At 61.6% G+C, this 14,815-nt stretch overlaps 1 protein-coding gene across 1 annotated transcript; it reads left to right on the forward strand.

The window, feature by feature from the left end:
- Positions 1 to 257: 257 nt before the first annotated feature.
- On the forward strand, positions 258 to 5,746 carry GDF15 (growth differentiation factor 15). The gene is made up of 2 exons (XM_030540781.1): positions 258 to 564; positions 4,968 to 5,746. Exons 1-2 carry the CDS (start codon positions 258 to 260, stop codon positions 5,744 to 5,746), a joined length of 1,086 nt encoding a protein of 361 aa, XP_030396641.1.
- The last annotated feature ends 9,069 nt before the right edge of the window (positions 5,747 to 14,815 follow it).

Consider the following 14,815-nt stretch of genomic DNA (forward strand, 5'->3'; position numbering starts at 1 on the left):
GGCCAGGGGACAGGAGAGATTCCTGCTGTATCTGTGTTTACTGCTTCACACAGTGACGTAAGGCAGCAAGTGAGTGAGGGGGGAGTGGAGAGATGTGGAGGGCGGGCAAGGTTCAGCTCAGTATAAAGCCAGGTCTGGTCCATTTCATTCATTTCCCTCACAGACGTTGATGAGAGCCGCATGTCCAGCGTGTGCTATAAATATAGACAGAAATTGCACAACCTCGGTGCCGCTTCCACTGGCTGGCCTATTGCACAATGCAGAGCTCAGGGCAGGACTTCAGGTACGCTGCCACCTGCCTGCTGCTACTCCTCTCCAGCGTGGAACTGCGGCCACACGCATGGGCCAGGAACAGGCGTCAGCTTGAAACAATCCAAAGGGGCATCCTAGACCGGCTGGGGCTGCAGGAGCCCCCCGTGCTCCGGCAAAGGCTGGACCAGGACGGGGTGAGGAGAGCACGCCAGCTCTACAGGGAGAAACTCAGCCAGCTGAGGGGGAACTGGAGCAGGGCAGAAAGTCAGGTGTCAGCCCCGGCCAGGACGCTTCACCTCCTGACTCCAAAGCGTAAGTGAAACCAACCGAGAGGGAAAATGTCCTGGCTGTCAGAGCAGTGGGACAACGGCACAGACCTGGGGAGGTTGGGGAAGCTCCTTTGCTGGAGCAGCCTGGAGGAGTGCAACCCAACAACTCCTGTATCTTGGCAGGGGGTTGGCCTGACTGACCCTGGCAGTCACTGCTAACCTCTGGCTCTCTGAGAGCCGAGCGCATCCGCGGGTGTCTGGCCTGTGCCTCCGGTTTCACTCCCTCTCTGAGCAGCTGAGGAGAAGCTTTCAGAGGTGCTGCCTGTGATGGAGTAGGGGCTGTCTGCATGGGGGATGGGAGAGCCAGGGATGTCTTTAGGTGAGGGACAGGATCTAAGCCTGTAACCTGAGCCAGGTAGGGGGGAAGGGGTTAGCGCCTTGGCCTGGGAAGCTGGACAAAGGAATCGGCCGGCTGGAGGAGGGGCAGTTCAGTTTCAGTTTTGGGCTGGGTGAGGGGAATTCAGGGGATCCTATGCTGGACCCAAGCACCCTGAAACTCCAGAAGGACTCGATTGAGGGGTCCTGATTGTGCCTGCAAGCTCTGCTGTAACCTGCATTCCTGTTGTCCAATAAACCTTCTGTTTTACTGGCTGGCTGAGAGTCACTGTGGGTCCCAGGAAGAGGGGTGCAGGGCCGGACTCCCCACACACACTCCGTGACACTGCCCTCACCTAGAAGCCCATGACCCCCTGACTCCAATCCTGAGGCACTCTTGAAACTGCTGCCCCGGCCCTGGGAATGCAGAGAAACCTGCCTGTGGGGCCCCGGGAGCTAGGGAGAGGGCTGCGTTGTTCTCAGCTGGCCAGTCGGGGGTCTAGCAAAGCTGGGCAGTGGGTGCTTGGTGTTGGACTGGCCCAGTGCAGAGCCAAGGAGGGTTGAGACCCCCTTGCTCAGCCGGGCCCCTTAGAGCTCCTGAATCTGACTCACTGCGTGTGGCTCAGTGCCAGTGACCCGCACGTGGGAGACAGAAGCTGAGAGTGCTGTGCCGGATGTCACGGAGTCCCCGGGCGATGCTCTGGAACTGCTCCCCACAAAGCCAGGCAGGACTTTGGGGAGCCTCCTCTCCCTTGGAGCAGACTTGTTCAGGGCAAGAAGCTCACACATCTTCACCTCCTGGTTCTCTCCTTGGAGCATTCAGCATCCTCTGCCCCTCCGTGCGCTTCCCACAGTGACTTCACCCCAGCGGGGTCCTGGGGAAGCCACAGGGTCCTGCACCCCCACTTTGCAGTCAGACGTGACTCTCAGCCAGCCAGTAAAACAGAGGTTTATTCGATGACAGGAACAGGGTCTAAAACAGAGCTTGTAGGTACAGAGAGCGGGACGCCTCAGCCGGGTCCATTCTGGGGGGTAGTGAGCCAGACCCCCAGGTCTGCACTTCACTCCTCGTCCCCACCAGCTCCAGACTGACAACCCCCTCCAGCCCCTCCTCTCTGCTCAGCCCCTTTCCCGGGCCAGGAGGTTACCTGATCTCTCTGTCTCCAACACCTTCAGCTGGCACCTTTGCAGAGGAGGGGCCCAGGCCATCAGTCGCTAGGAGAGAGAGTGTCAGGCATTTAGGTGCACTGGCCCTTTGCTCTGCCAGATACTTAAGAACTGCCATGGGGACACTGAGGCACCAACACAGTATTCAGAGAAAACATTAAGAACATTGCCAGTTCGTCACACCAGGCACACACCAGCTGCAGCAACTGGCCAATTCATGCTGCAGGGGCAGGCGGGGGCCAGGACAGCGATCTTTATTTATTTATTTATTTATTTATTTATTAGCTTAAGGAAAACATTGTAGGAACGTGGAGCCATCGATTTGTGCTTGTCACTGACCCGTGCAATCGTGGCAGCGGATTCCTCCTGATCAGGCTGCTCTCTGTGGAGCAGGGATTGTCTTCTGTTGTGTGTTCGTGCAGCACCCTGGGTGGGGCTGGGGGGTCTGCCCAAGGAGAAGGCTGGTGAGCGCCTTCCCCAGGGGGAGTGCTTTGCTCCTGCGCAGGCAGTAGTGGCCAGTGCGTGGTGGGCCTAGGGCCTGGGAGCCGGGAGCTGTGGGGCCCTCGGCCCCTGCTGACCTTCAGAAAGGAACAAATGGGACTTTGCCCAATCCTTGTTTTCCCTTGTGCTGGAGGGAGCGCACAGGAGTCATGGGGGTCCCTCTTCCTCGCAGGGCTCCAGGTGATCAGGCAGCCCTGGAACCCAGCTGCCAGAGCGAGTCCCCTTCCCTTAGCCTGACCTCCTGGCTGGGGAGAGGGTCTCTGCCCTCTGCCGGTTTTTCTTGGCAAAGTGCTCCCAGGCCTGAGCCGTGGTAGAATGGCTGGGGCAGATTCACATGGAAGCAGCCGCTTCGAAGCCTCTTCAGAATCAGGTCTTCCTTCAGCTCTGCATGCTCCATGCTGACACCAGCCGGCTCCTGCAGAGTGAGGTCCGGCCAGCAGCTCTGGCACGGGGGCTTTGCAGCCCCTTGCTTTGCTAATTCAAACTAGCCAAATGTGGCTGGGGCCTGGCTCTCCAGTGGCCCATTAGTCCGGGCTGAAGCTGGATGTTTGGGTCCCAAAAGCATCTGCAAGTTCAGCTGTTTCCCCAAAGATTGTCAGGACCTCTGGCCTAGAAGCAGCAAGTCTCCTGCCCTGGGCTCTGCCTGGTCTCTGGGCCCTTCCCACGGCCCTGGGAACAGACAGATGCCAGGATGGAGTCACTTCCTAGACTGCTTCGGGTTCCACTTCTGCCCCTGGCTTTGCTCTTGTGATATTTGGTTTATTTACAGCCCCAGCTCCTGGAGGCAAGTGGCTTTGTGAAAATCTCGGCTGTCGTGTATCAGCCAAAAGGGAGCTGGTGTCTAGCAGCGCAGTGGGCCCGGGACCCGAGCATGGCTGACTGCGCTGATAGAAGGAAACTGGGACCAGAGAGCAGCCCAGGGACCTGCAGCAGGAAGGCGACTGAAAAGCCTCCAGCTGCCATTATTAACCCCCTGATTTGGGCTCCAATGCCTGGGTTTTGTCTGGCCAAGGCTGACGATGCTCCCAGGCCAGGAAACGTGAGGTGGGGCAGGGGAAAGTGAAGGGACCAGGGTTTGCAAACCTCTCCCAGTGCTGGGTCAGGTCATGTGCTCCCCTCTTGCCCACACCCCCATCGCAGGATTAGAGGCACCCTGGGAGGAGGGGCTGAAAGGCCTATTCCCATGCTCTGCGTGGGATGGTCCTACAGTTACTGCACAGGGCAGGGGCAGGGCTCCTGCGGTGTGTTCCTGGGTCTGCCCCAGAGGTGCTGCAAACTGGCTCTGGTCCCTTGGCCTGATCCCAGACGTGCTGAGCACCTCTGACTCCCATGCACCAGGCCAGGGACATTGCTGGAGGACTCCTCCCCGCACGGCAGCTGGCAAATACCCCGTTCCTCCCGTGGCTTCTGGGCTCTCAGTGGTGTGCAGGCCTCGTGTTGAGCTCTCTGGCGCACGCAAGCGTCGCCCCGCACTGCCCTGGCTCTAGGATGCAGAGGCCACTGACAACACCCAGCAAGGGCTAACGCGCGTCCCCCGAGTGATGGTCCAGCTGTTAGAGCAGAGCCCGGGGAGCTGGGCGTGTTCGGCTGGGGGCAGCTGCAGTCCGTTGGGTGTCGCTGCAGCTCTGTTTGGCTGAGGCTGAGTTGGGGGCATGGTCAGACGGGTCCTAGCTGGCCGAGCTGAGCTGGCTGCGTGTTCAGAGGACACAGGCCAGTTAATGGGAGGGGGGCAAGGGGAGTGATGCAGAGCTGAGGTTTGCCTAGGACCTGGGAGGAGTTATAACACTTGGGCAGAGCCATTGCTGCGGGGAGGCTTCTGTCTCTTCCTTACCTGGCATGGATGTTTTTTTGGGTGGGGGCGGGGGGATTTCTAACCATGTTTGCTTCATGGAGGGTGAGGCCATAACTTTTACCTGGGGCTTGTGATAACACAGGGCTAACGCACTGGACTGGCATTTGGGAGACCCAGCCCAGCTCTACCACAGACTGCCTGTGTGCCTTGGGGCAAGTCCTTGACTTTCTGCCTCAGTTTCCCCAGCTATAAAATGGGGATCACCTGGGAGTGCTGTGAGGACCCAGCTGGGCACCTGCCAGCCTGGGCACATGGGAGCCCCGGGTGGCCTAGGGAAGGTCTGTGTGTGCACAGATGGGACCTGTAGAGAAGGGCTTCCCTACAGCAAGGCCCCTGGCAGTCCTCACTCTGAACAGTGCACGGCCACGGAAGGGCTGGTACATACACGTGTACATGTGCAGCGCATGAGGATAACACACGTCACATTGCACAATGCCAGGGGGAATCTGAGATCCTGGCTTGTGCCAGGGTGGGCAGTTCATAGCAGGACCAGAAAGAGGCGATGTGGAAAAGCCGCCCCATTAACCCTTCGCTGCCTCCTCTCTCTGCAGTGGAGCACCAGACGGAAGCCTCTGCTGGCAGCTCCTGCTACAATCTCGTGCTGTCCCGGACCAAGGCCTTCCACCAGGAGCTCAGCGTGGTGAGGGCTGAGCTGAGACTCTTCGAGAAATCTCTCAGCACTCAGGATGTATCCAGACTCAATGTCTCCTGGCCGTCTCAAGTAGAAATCTACCAGCTGCCGGAGCCTGGGCAGCACAACAGGCACCCCAAACTCCTGCATTCCTACATCCTCGATGCCACGACCCTGAGCCTCGACTTGGGGGCCGCTGTCCGGCATTGGGCAGCGAGCACGAAGCAAAGACTCCATCTGCAACTGGTATTCGCTGCAGACGTTTCTGCCTTTCTTGCCACCAACCGCACCAGCCAGGGGGCTGAGATGCTGAACCTAGAGGTGGAAACCCAGGAGCACTTGGGCTCCAGGCTGAGGAAAGCCAGGGCGCTAGAGGAGGAATGCAGAAAGAGTGATGGAAAATGTTGCCTTAAGTCCCTCAAAGTGTCTTTTCAAGACATCGGCTGGTCCGACTGGGTGATTGCCCCAAACAGCTACTACATGAAGTTCTGTGAAGGATCTTGCCCTCACAACTACAAGCCAGCCAGCATGCATGCCCAGATCAAAGCCCGAATGCACACCCTGTCCAAAGAGACGCCCGCCCCTTGCTGCGTGCCCGCGGGCTATGACCCCATGGTGCTCATGCACTATAACGGTGATGGGAGACTCGTCTCCACGCTCTTTGAGGACATGATCGTCACCACGTGTCACTGTGCCTGAGGGCGCACACGAGCCCCATTACCAAATGCCTCTGGCCCAGCTAGTCTCATGGCAGGGCCGAGAGAGGCAGCCACTGACTGTGCTTCTTAAAGACCTGCTGTCTATGCAAACTTTCCCTGGGTGCAATGGCATGGGCATGTTTACAGTCATACCCCTGGCAGCCAAGGCCCACTGCATTGACCCAGGCACCTCCATGCCCCTTCTGCCAGTGGCTAGTTCAGACATAAGAAAATAGGTCTGTTCGCGCCTCATCTCCCCTGCATCCTGCTCAGCTTGGAACTGGCTGGATGTGGCTCAGGGGACACCAATGTGGCCAGAGTGCCTGCAGCCTTGCTGGGGGCAGTGCAGTCACCAAGGGCAGGACCGGTCAGTCCCAGCAGGGTCCTGTTCTGGCCGTGCCATGGTCACTTAGCCACCTCCGCCCTATGTGCCTGAGGCTATGGGTTCTTCCCCCCCATAGACAGATAAACCCCGGAGGCAGGTTTCCGCAGGGCTGCTCCCTGGGGGCTCGTGCCACCTAACACTCTGAGCAAAATGTGCACTTTAGTAGGGATTTATTTATACACTCCCCTTATTTATTGTTAACTTATTGGGGTTAGTGCTCCAGAAGGATCCTGGGTTTGTATATTTATCAGACATCTCTGTGATGATGGAACCAAATAAACTTCTCAGTGAAAAGGACAGGCCTTGGTGCGCTCCTCTGTCCATTAGCGGCCCGGGTCCCTTCCAGTTCTGTCACTGCCAAACAGAGCAGAACCCTGGCTGCGCAGAGTGCCTGGGGCAGGTCCCAGCTCCCAGTGGACCTGCTGTCTTGGCCCCGGGCGCAATTCCCATGCCTCCAGCTACCGCACCTCCTCAGCAGCTGTCAGCTCTAGAAGTCGTGTTTGCTCATGATGAAACCGCTGCCCATGGGCAGCATTGTTCTGCCACGAGTAACTGCCCAGGTTCTCGAACTAACCAGCAGTTCCCCCGGGGAGCCGTTAGCTCCTCACTGACTGCTGAGAACTTTCCTTGCGCCCGCGGCTGGACCACGCCAACCCTGCAGCTGGGCAGGCCTTGCCAAGGGCAGGCTCCTGCTGGCAGGGACAGCAGTGAAAGGAGGCTGGTGGCAGAATGGTTGTTGCGCCCTTCTCCCAGCAGAGGTGGGAGCTGCCCCACACACGTGGCCCCAGCACTACCTGGGCAGGCTCCCAGGCAGCGAGGAGGCAGGTTCATTCAGCCCTGGTCTCTCTGCCAAGGGGCTGAGCCAGAGACATGTGCAAACAGTATCCCTGCCTGCTGGCTTCGGCCCTGGAGCCCGGCACTGCTGTAACCCCTGGGGTTCAGCCCTTCAGGTTACTCCCACATCCCCCTTCACCTGTCGGTGGGTCACTTTCTGCTTCCCCAGTGTCACCTGCTGCCTGGCGACACCCCGTCACTTTCGCTGCTGGCTCCCCAGCGCCTTCAGGCTCAGCTGCCCCAGATTCCATGGGGCAGGCTCAAGCCTTACATGGAGAACTGGCTGTAAGGCCCCCCGGCTCTGCTGTGGCCTCGCCCAGCTCTGGTGCGGGAAGTGGTAGTGGCTTCCATGGCAGGTGAGTAATCGCTGCATGTGTTGTCCTGGGAAACCTTAGATTTGTTTGTGTCCTTGAAATTGTGATGCTGCATTGCATTCGGCCTTGAGCTCAAGATCCAAGGCTGAGGAACTTTCTTCACCCTGCTTTCCAGATAGTGTCACAACCCAGGCCAGGGCCAGGGAACACACCAGCCAGCCAGCCAGCTTCCCCCGGGCTGGCTGGATCCCAAGCTGGCTGGCGAAGCACTGCCGCAGGTGAGGTGGGAAGCCTGTGGGCCAGGGCTGCCCAGAGGATTCAGGGGGCCTGGGCCAAAGCAATTTCAGGGGCCCCTTCCATAAAAGAAATAAGTCGCAATTCTATAGAGTACTATATTCTTGTGGGGACCCCTGCGTAGTCCAGGGCAAATTGCCCCACCTGCCCCCACCCCCCCCAGGCGGCCCTGCTGTGGGCTGGCCCTGCACATATATGGAGAGCTGCAGAGCACAGATGCAGCGAGTGCAGACTGGGGCCCAAAGAGATGCTGGGCCTGTGCTCTGATCAACTGCCCCCATCTGTGTCCCTTCCCAGCATGACCCTCGTGACTTCTCTCCCCAGCAGGCCTGACCCCTCCTGGTCCTCCAGGGCCCACGGGGACTGCGGGGGAGGATAGTAAATGCCCCAAAGGCCTCTGCATCTCTGCTCCCCCAGAGTCAACTGTCTCCTTCCCGTTAAGGGTGTGTTAACAGTCCCTTGCATGAGGGGACAGGCACCCAGACACAGCCCCTCCCGCTCCTAGGTACTGCATGGGGCGAGGTGCCCAGGGCTGGTGTCCCAGGAACCAGTCTCTGCTTGTGCCCTGCTGCCATGCAAGCTGCACATGGGGGTGCCAGGCAGAGCTCTGGGGGGGGGTAATTCCAGCGCTCTCTGCGGTGTGTCAGCATTGGGCTGATCCCCGGGGGCTCAGCACGCAGCAATGCACGCGGCACACTGTCCACTAATCTATTTCTCACCCAAGGGTCAGCCCAGAACCGCGGGTCTGATTCAGAAAGTTGGGAACCAGGAGCCCCCTTTCATGGGACACCCCCTCCTGCCAGCAGGGTCTGTGTTGGTAACAATTTGTGCTGTTTCTTCTGCTCTTTGACAGTCACAGACTCGTGTTTCTTAGGCCTGGTCTACACCAGGAATTTACTGGGGTAACACTTCATCTCTTGAGGTATGAAAAATCCACCTGCCTGAGAGACGCCCCCAGCCCAACCTCACCCCCGTGCAGCCCAGCGCTCGGTCCCTGGCAGAATTCTCCCAGCGAGCTAGCCCCCGCCTCTCGGCAGGCGGGTCACCTGCGTGCTGGGAGAGCCCCTGGCAGGGGCAGGGTCTGTGCAGAAGTGCTGCCGTTTGCCCCGGTGCTCCCTACACACTGGCTCTGTGACTGCAGCAGCACCGAGGGCTTGGCTGAGTCTGGAATGTTCCCAGCACTGGGTCCCGTCCCTGCTCCGTTGGGTGCTGGTGGGAGCTGTCAGCCCTGTGCTCCTCACCCCTTTTGCTATGGCAGCTGCTTTGCACTGCCCTTCTGGCCAGGCCAGGGTTTGTTGTGCTCCCATTAATGGCTGGTGTGCAAACATGCGGCACAAAGTCCCAGCAGCTCAAAGGGCCAGCACTGCCGGTAAGGTCTGCCCCGGACTGGTGCACCCAGCCCAGCACGTCGCCCCTCTGCTCGGCAGCCGCCCTCCTCAACAGTCACTAGGCATCTCTCTAACGGAGCTGCGGGAGCTCTGCCTGAAGGATGGAGCCTCACCTGCAGCCCCACAGCACTGACTCCATAGCTGCTGGGGGGCAGAGCGGGCGGGGGGGCTGTCAGAGCAGCAGTTGGAACCCTGAGCCCCCTGGAAATCAGTAGGGAAGGGGTGGGGGGCACAGGCTGGTGTGGCTTCCCAGAGCCAGTGCCTGGCTCACTGGCGGGCAAAGGCTGCAGTTCAGTTTGGGCTCCGGCTGCGTGGGGCTGACAAATGGGGGGTTGATGCTGGATAGTCTAGTGCCCTGGCACCGGGCAGGGGAGGGGGGCAGCCTACGGGTTTGCTGCTCCCTGGGAATCCCCAAGCCCGGGAATCCAGGTCTGCCATGGGGCCAGCCCCAGGGGCCTGCAGGGCAGGTTCACCTGCTCCCACACTGGGCAGCCCCGGAGGCGGCAGGCCAGCTTTGGGCTGTCGGCTAGTCCTGCACGGGGTCAGTGTGGAGCCCCCCATGGGGGGCTGTTCCCTGCCCCCCAGCATGGCTGGGCCTGGCTCCGAGCCGGACTTGGCCGGGTTAATGTTTATTGCTCCCTTCATGCCAGTAGCACCCCTTCTCGGAGTGATTATTGGGTAATTTATTAGATAAGGCACCTCTGCCCCGGGCATGTGCCACCAGCCAACGGCGGAGAGGGGGGTGAGGGCTGGCACTTGGGATGGCAGAGAATCTGCCTCAGGCTGCATGGGAACAGCGCCCCCACCTCCCTACTCCATTCTCTCTGCTGTGGGGTTGGGGCAGGCCTACCCCCCCAGCCCCCTCCATACTGGGTCACCAGCGGGGGCTGTTGGCACCATTTGCTGTCTGGTGCGAGCCCCAGGATTGGCCCCCCAAGGCACCGGGGCCAGTCAGAGCGCGGTTCCCATGGGGTGTGCTCGTCCCGCTCATGCAGCTGAGCTCCTGCCCGCTCTGTACAAACCGAGCTGGGCCAGGGAACTCAAGCACTGCGGGCAGGCGGGCAGGCGCGCGAGTCCCAGATGGAGGGGCAGCTCCGCTTGTAGCCCCCGGCCCACCCCTGCGCTGACACTGGCTCTGTCCCACATGAGGCCGCTGGCAATACAGGCTCCACCAGTCCCTCTCCCAGCAGCATGAGGGGCAGGGCCCCATGGCGTCAGCCTGCACTCTCCCATGCAGGGGCGGTTTGCTCCCCCCTGCCACAGGCCACACACTGATCTCAGTTGGGGAGGGGGTGCTCGCTCTCCGCCCCCTCCCCACCCCCGGCCTAGAGCCTCTCAGGGAAGATCCAGGCTTCGTTCACTAGCATCAGGCAGGGAGCAGGGACCCGGGAGCCTCCGAACCGCAGGCTCCACCCCAGGACCCCCAGCTCAGCCGGTCCTGCGCCCAGGGCCCAGGCTGCCCTAGCTTCTGCTGGGAGGCCCAGGCTGGCTGCCATGGACACAGCATCATCCCCAGGGGATTGTTCTCGAGGGCTGCGGGGTCGGGGTCCCCCCACATCTCTGCTCAGGCGAGGCCCAGCACCGGTGGTGGCAGGCTGGGTGGAGGTGCGTTGGCTGAGGGCGACGGGGAGAGCAGAGGGCTGCTGATGGAGGCTAAGGGGCTGCGGTCCAGCTGGGAGAGAAGGTGGCACTCTGCCTGGCTGGGCCGTCCCTGCTATTGGTCTCACGGTGTATTTGCGGGCAGCCCAGGGCACGCCTGACGCTGCTCTGAGCGGGATGCACCACGCCGCGGCCGGGAGCCCCTCACAGCCAGCCTCTGGCCTGTGGGAATCAGGCAGGCTTGTGCCTGGGAGTTCAAAGTCCACAGAGAGCTCACGCCAGCATCTTCCCCTCCCTCCCCTGCAGCTGCTGCTTGCGGGTTGCCCCTTTGCAAGGCTGAGCAATCACCTGCCGAGGCGGGCGGCCCCTCCCAGGTGCCAAGGTGCTGGAGATGTCAGCGGTTCTGCCCAGGAAGGCGTGAGCAGTGCTCCCTCCACACGGCTCCTTGGAGTCCGGCCCTCTCCCCCGTGCGGCGCGGCTGAGGCTCCACAGGATGTGTTTCCAAGGCCAAGTGACGAGTGCAGAGTCAGGTCGCCCCAGGGATGCTGCCCAGCCCATCATTCGTAGCACGCTGGTCTGCCTCTGTGTGGCACCCTGCCCTGGCTGGTCTGGCCTGAAGGACAGCCCTGGCGCACCCTGCGCCCCGCGTGGTGCTTTGGCAAAGGGAAAGTGCAGTTTGAGGAGGTGCGTTCCCCAGACTTCTTCGCTGGGCTTTGTCCTAAAATGCTGGGTACTCTTGAGCAGCTGCCCCCTTCTACGCCAGAGACGATTGCACTTCAGTGGAGGGTAAAAGCTGCCTTGTGTCGCGTGCCCACAGCCCCCAGTGCAGTCAAAGCAGCCGGTGCATGGGGAAGGCTGCTGCGTGGGCGAACCGGGACCCAGCTGGCTGTTGGGTGTAAAGGCAGGGCCCTGCCCCACCCTGGGTTGTGACTGGAGCTGTGCAGAGCGCGGAGGAGCCTGCCCCCTGTTTGCCCCTTATTGGCCCCGGAGTTTCCTGGGCCCCGGCAGCTAGCCCCAAATACAACAGAAAGCAGGTCAAGCCCAGGGGCACCTGGCCTTCCTGTGGCAGCGCTCAGCATGGCAGCGTTAGTGCAACCAGCAAGGGGTGCTCCCAGCCCATGGTGACAGGTGACAGCTCGACACTCTGCTGGGGGTGATCATGGACCCAGCCGGCTAACACAGGCTGTGCCAGGCTCGCCCCAACCTGCTGGGCTGCGTTGTGCAGCCAGCCTCCTGAGTGGACAGACAACTCTGCCTGCCTCGCGCTCCCTTCCCCCATTCCTTCTCCTTCCCCTCGCTGTGCCCCCGGGACTAGGAGACCTGGTGCCAGGGCTAAGTTTCTGCACTTGCACCCCTGCCCTTGCAGCCCAAGGAGGAACTGCTGCCCCTGCCCCTGGGCACCATTGTTCCTGGCTGTGCGGAGTAGAATGCCACCCCAGGGGGCATGGAGCTGTGCCGTGTGCCCCCATTCTGCCCGGGGGGGGCATGGAGCAGGACCATGTGCCCCCATTCTGCCCAGGGGGGGCATGGAGCAGGGCCATGTGCCCCCATTCTGCCTGGGGGGGGCGTGGAGCAGGGCCGTGTGCCCCCATTCTGCCTGGGGTAAAGGGGACTCAGGCTCCCAGCCCTGCTCTGTCAGTATTTGTGTAACCCCCCGACACCTCCTGGGTGTGGTTCTGGCCCATCTAGTGGCACCGAGGCCACTTAGAGAGAGAAAATGAGGCTGTTCTCCTGCCTTAGCTAACAGCCAGTTGGCTTTTAGCCCATGCTGGAGAGGCTCCTGCGCTAAGCTCCAGATCCCGCCCGCTGACGATTTGCACGACCCTGCTGGGTCACAAGATGCCTCACCTGGGGACAGTTCCCCTTTGAGCCCCAGCTAAGATGCATCATTGTGTTCTCAGCCCCAGTTCTGTGACTCGCTGGCCCAGGGCCAGGTGGGAGCACCAGAGTTCACCGTCACTTCTGTGCCAAGACCAGTGGCAGCGAGTCGGTGACACCCGCTCTGGGCCAAGGCTCCAGGTACGTCCCTAGCACCCCTCGCCGCAGACTCTGAGTGCGGAAGGCTCAGCCCCACCGCATGCCCCAGAGTGACTAGGCAGCTTAGCCAAGGCCACCCGTGGGCTCATGGCAGGAATCGAGCTGGCCGGCCCCCAGCGCTCTCTCCATTAGACCATCCTGCTCCCAGACCCGATGCCTGAACTTGCTCCTGGCCACAGGCAGCGTCAGAGCTCTGCCATGGTAACAAGTGTGATGTCACACACAGGCCTGTGCCCTCATGGCGCGATGACATCATATGAAGGGAGCTGGGGGCAGAAACTTTGTGCCAAACGCTGGACTTCTGCAGCGAGTCGCCCTGCCCCACCCCAGCGTGAAAGGCCTTCCTGGGTCGGGCCCGTTCCCTGGCAGCTGCCAGCAGCTCGCCCCCCTGGGAGCCGAACAAGCCCTCGCCCCGCTGCACACTGGGCACAAATCCCCTGCGGTGGGCTCAGGGAGGGCCCCGTGCTGCCCCCCACTCTGCTCTGGGGCCGGCAGAGCCCTTGAGCACCTGTCATTTGTCCTCCTGCATGCCCTGGATTCTCTGCTCCGAGGTGCGGCAGGGCTGCCTCCTAAGCATCCTGGGACGCAGGGACCCAGAGAGGTGGCACACGGCCTGACAGCCCTGCCCCCTCCCTGCAGGCTCCATGGTGACTCCTGGTGTGATGCTGCCCAAGGGCAGAGAGCGAGCACCACCCACCTACCCACCCGCAGCCTGGGCATTTCCAGCCATTGCCTGGGCAGGGCAGACCCCGGGGTGGCACTAGCAGTGCATTGCATGGGGAAGTTAGCCCAGCACTAGTAGCTCGTCCTCCAACAACCGCCCCTGCCCACCTCCCGAGCAGTCACTGAGCTGGTCCCAGGATTGCAAGGGTTAGATCCAGCTAGTTAGTCACCAGGGCCCCGGGCTGCCTCCGCTGTGGGGAGCATGTCTGGGGCTGCTCAGCCTGGCCATGGGGCAATGCCAAGGGCAGGCTGCAAGGGGCGCAAGGCCCAGGCCTCATAAAGATATGGGGGCTCTGCGGGGCTCAGCCCACTCAGGGGATCCCCCCCCCAGCTTCCTGCTTTGCCCACCATGCCTGACACAGCCGGAGCCCCTCACTTGCCCAGCCTCACTGCAGGAGTGTCGCGGGCACACAGGCGAGTGGAGAATCAAGCCTGGTGCCTGGAAGGCCATTGGCAGGGCTCAGGCGTTAGCCCACCAACCCTCAGGGGCTGGCGAGGTGAATTGGAGGGCTCTGTCTGGGAGTAGTCTGTGGCCAGGCTCTGCGTGCCGGGAGCCCCTGCAGGTCCCTGGGGCTGGCTGGAGCTGGGCGAGACCTGTGGCCCCGAGCAGGGATGGGGGATGCTCTGCACTGCCCTCCCATCCCAGCAGGCTCTTTCTCCTGCCATCCCATCCATGCGCCAGGGCTGGGGCGTCACCCTCCACAGTGCGCCGGGCACGGCTGTCAGCGGCCGACTCTGCTCCGTGGAGCTGTGCACCTCTGGCAATGGGAAGTGTGTCCCTCACCCCCCACACACGTCCTACAGGGTCTCGTCCCCCGCCCCCAGCTTGGCCAGGCGTGCTGCAGCTCTAACACGTGACATGTGGCTTGCAGCTTCTCTCAGGTCCAGGAAGCGTCTGACCTCAGCCCCTCACAGAGGAGACCTGCGAAGGGATAGGAGAAGCTCAGGCGTGTGGGACGGGGGATGGGGGGGAGCGGAAAGAGGCTTTGCCTTTAAAAATAACCCTGGTGTAAACCCCATAATAGCTGCTCAGAGCGAGGTGTGGTAGAGCCCATGGGGGCAGGGCGGGGCCCTCGGCTGCACCAGCGTGTGATGTGCTCAGCTCGCCGGACCCTGCAGCTGGGTCACTCTGCACCCAAACAATCGGCAGCTGCAGAGGCAGGGGCTTCTGGGCAAGCTCAGGAGTGCTGAGCCCCCCCCCCCGCCCCTCACTGGCCCCTATGACCAGCAGCCTCCACCCCCAGACCCCACTGTGGTGCAGATGGTCTCTGGCGCCCTCCGGTGGCTGTGTGTGGAAGTGCGGGGCCACAGGTAACATCCGCGTCTCCCAGGCATGTGGGGCAAAGGGCTGCTAGGGCCTGTCAGAGCCGGGCTGGAGGGGACAGAAGAGGCCCAGGAACAGCATAGTGCAGCCAGGCAGGAGCAGGGGTGCGGGGGTGTCCCTGGCTCCCACTGGACATGTCCCCCTCCCTGGCACCGGGGATCTGCCCCCTTGC

This window comes from Gopherus evgoodei, chromosome 22 (genome assembly GCF_007399415.2).
Source record: "Gopherus evgoodei ecotype Sinaloan lineage chromosome 22, rGopEvg1_v1.p, whole genome shotgun sequence".
Lineage (NCBI taxonomy): Eukaryota > Metazoa > Chordata > Testudines > Testudinidae > Gopherus > Gopherus evgoodei.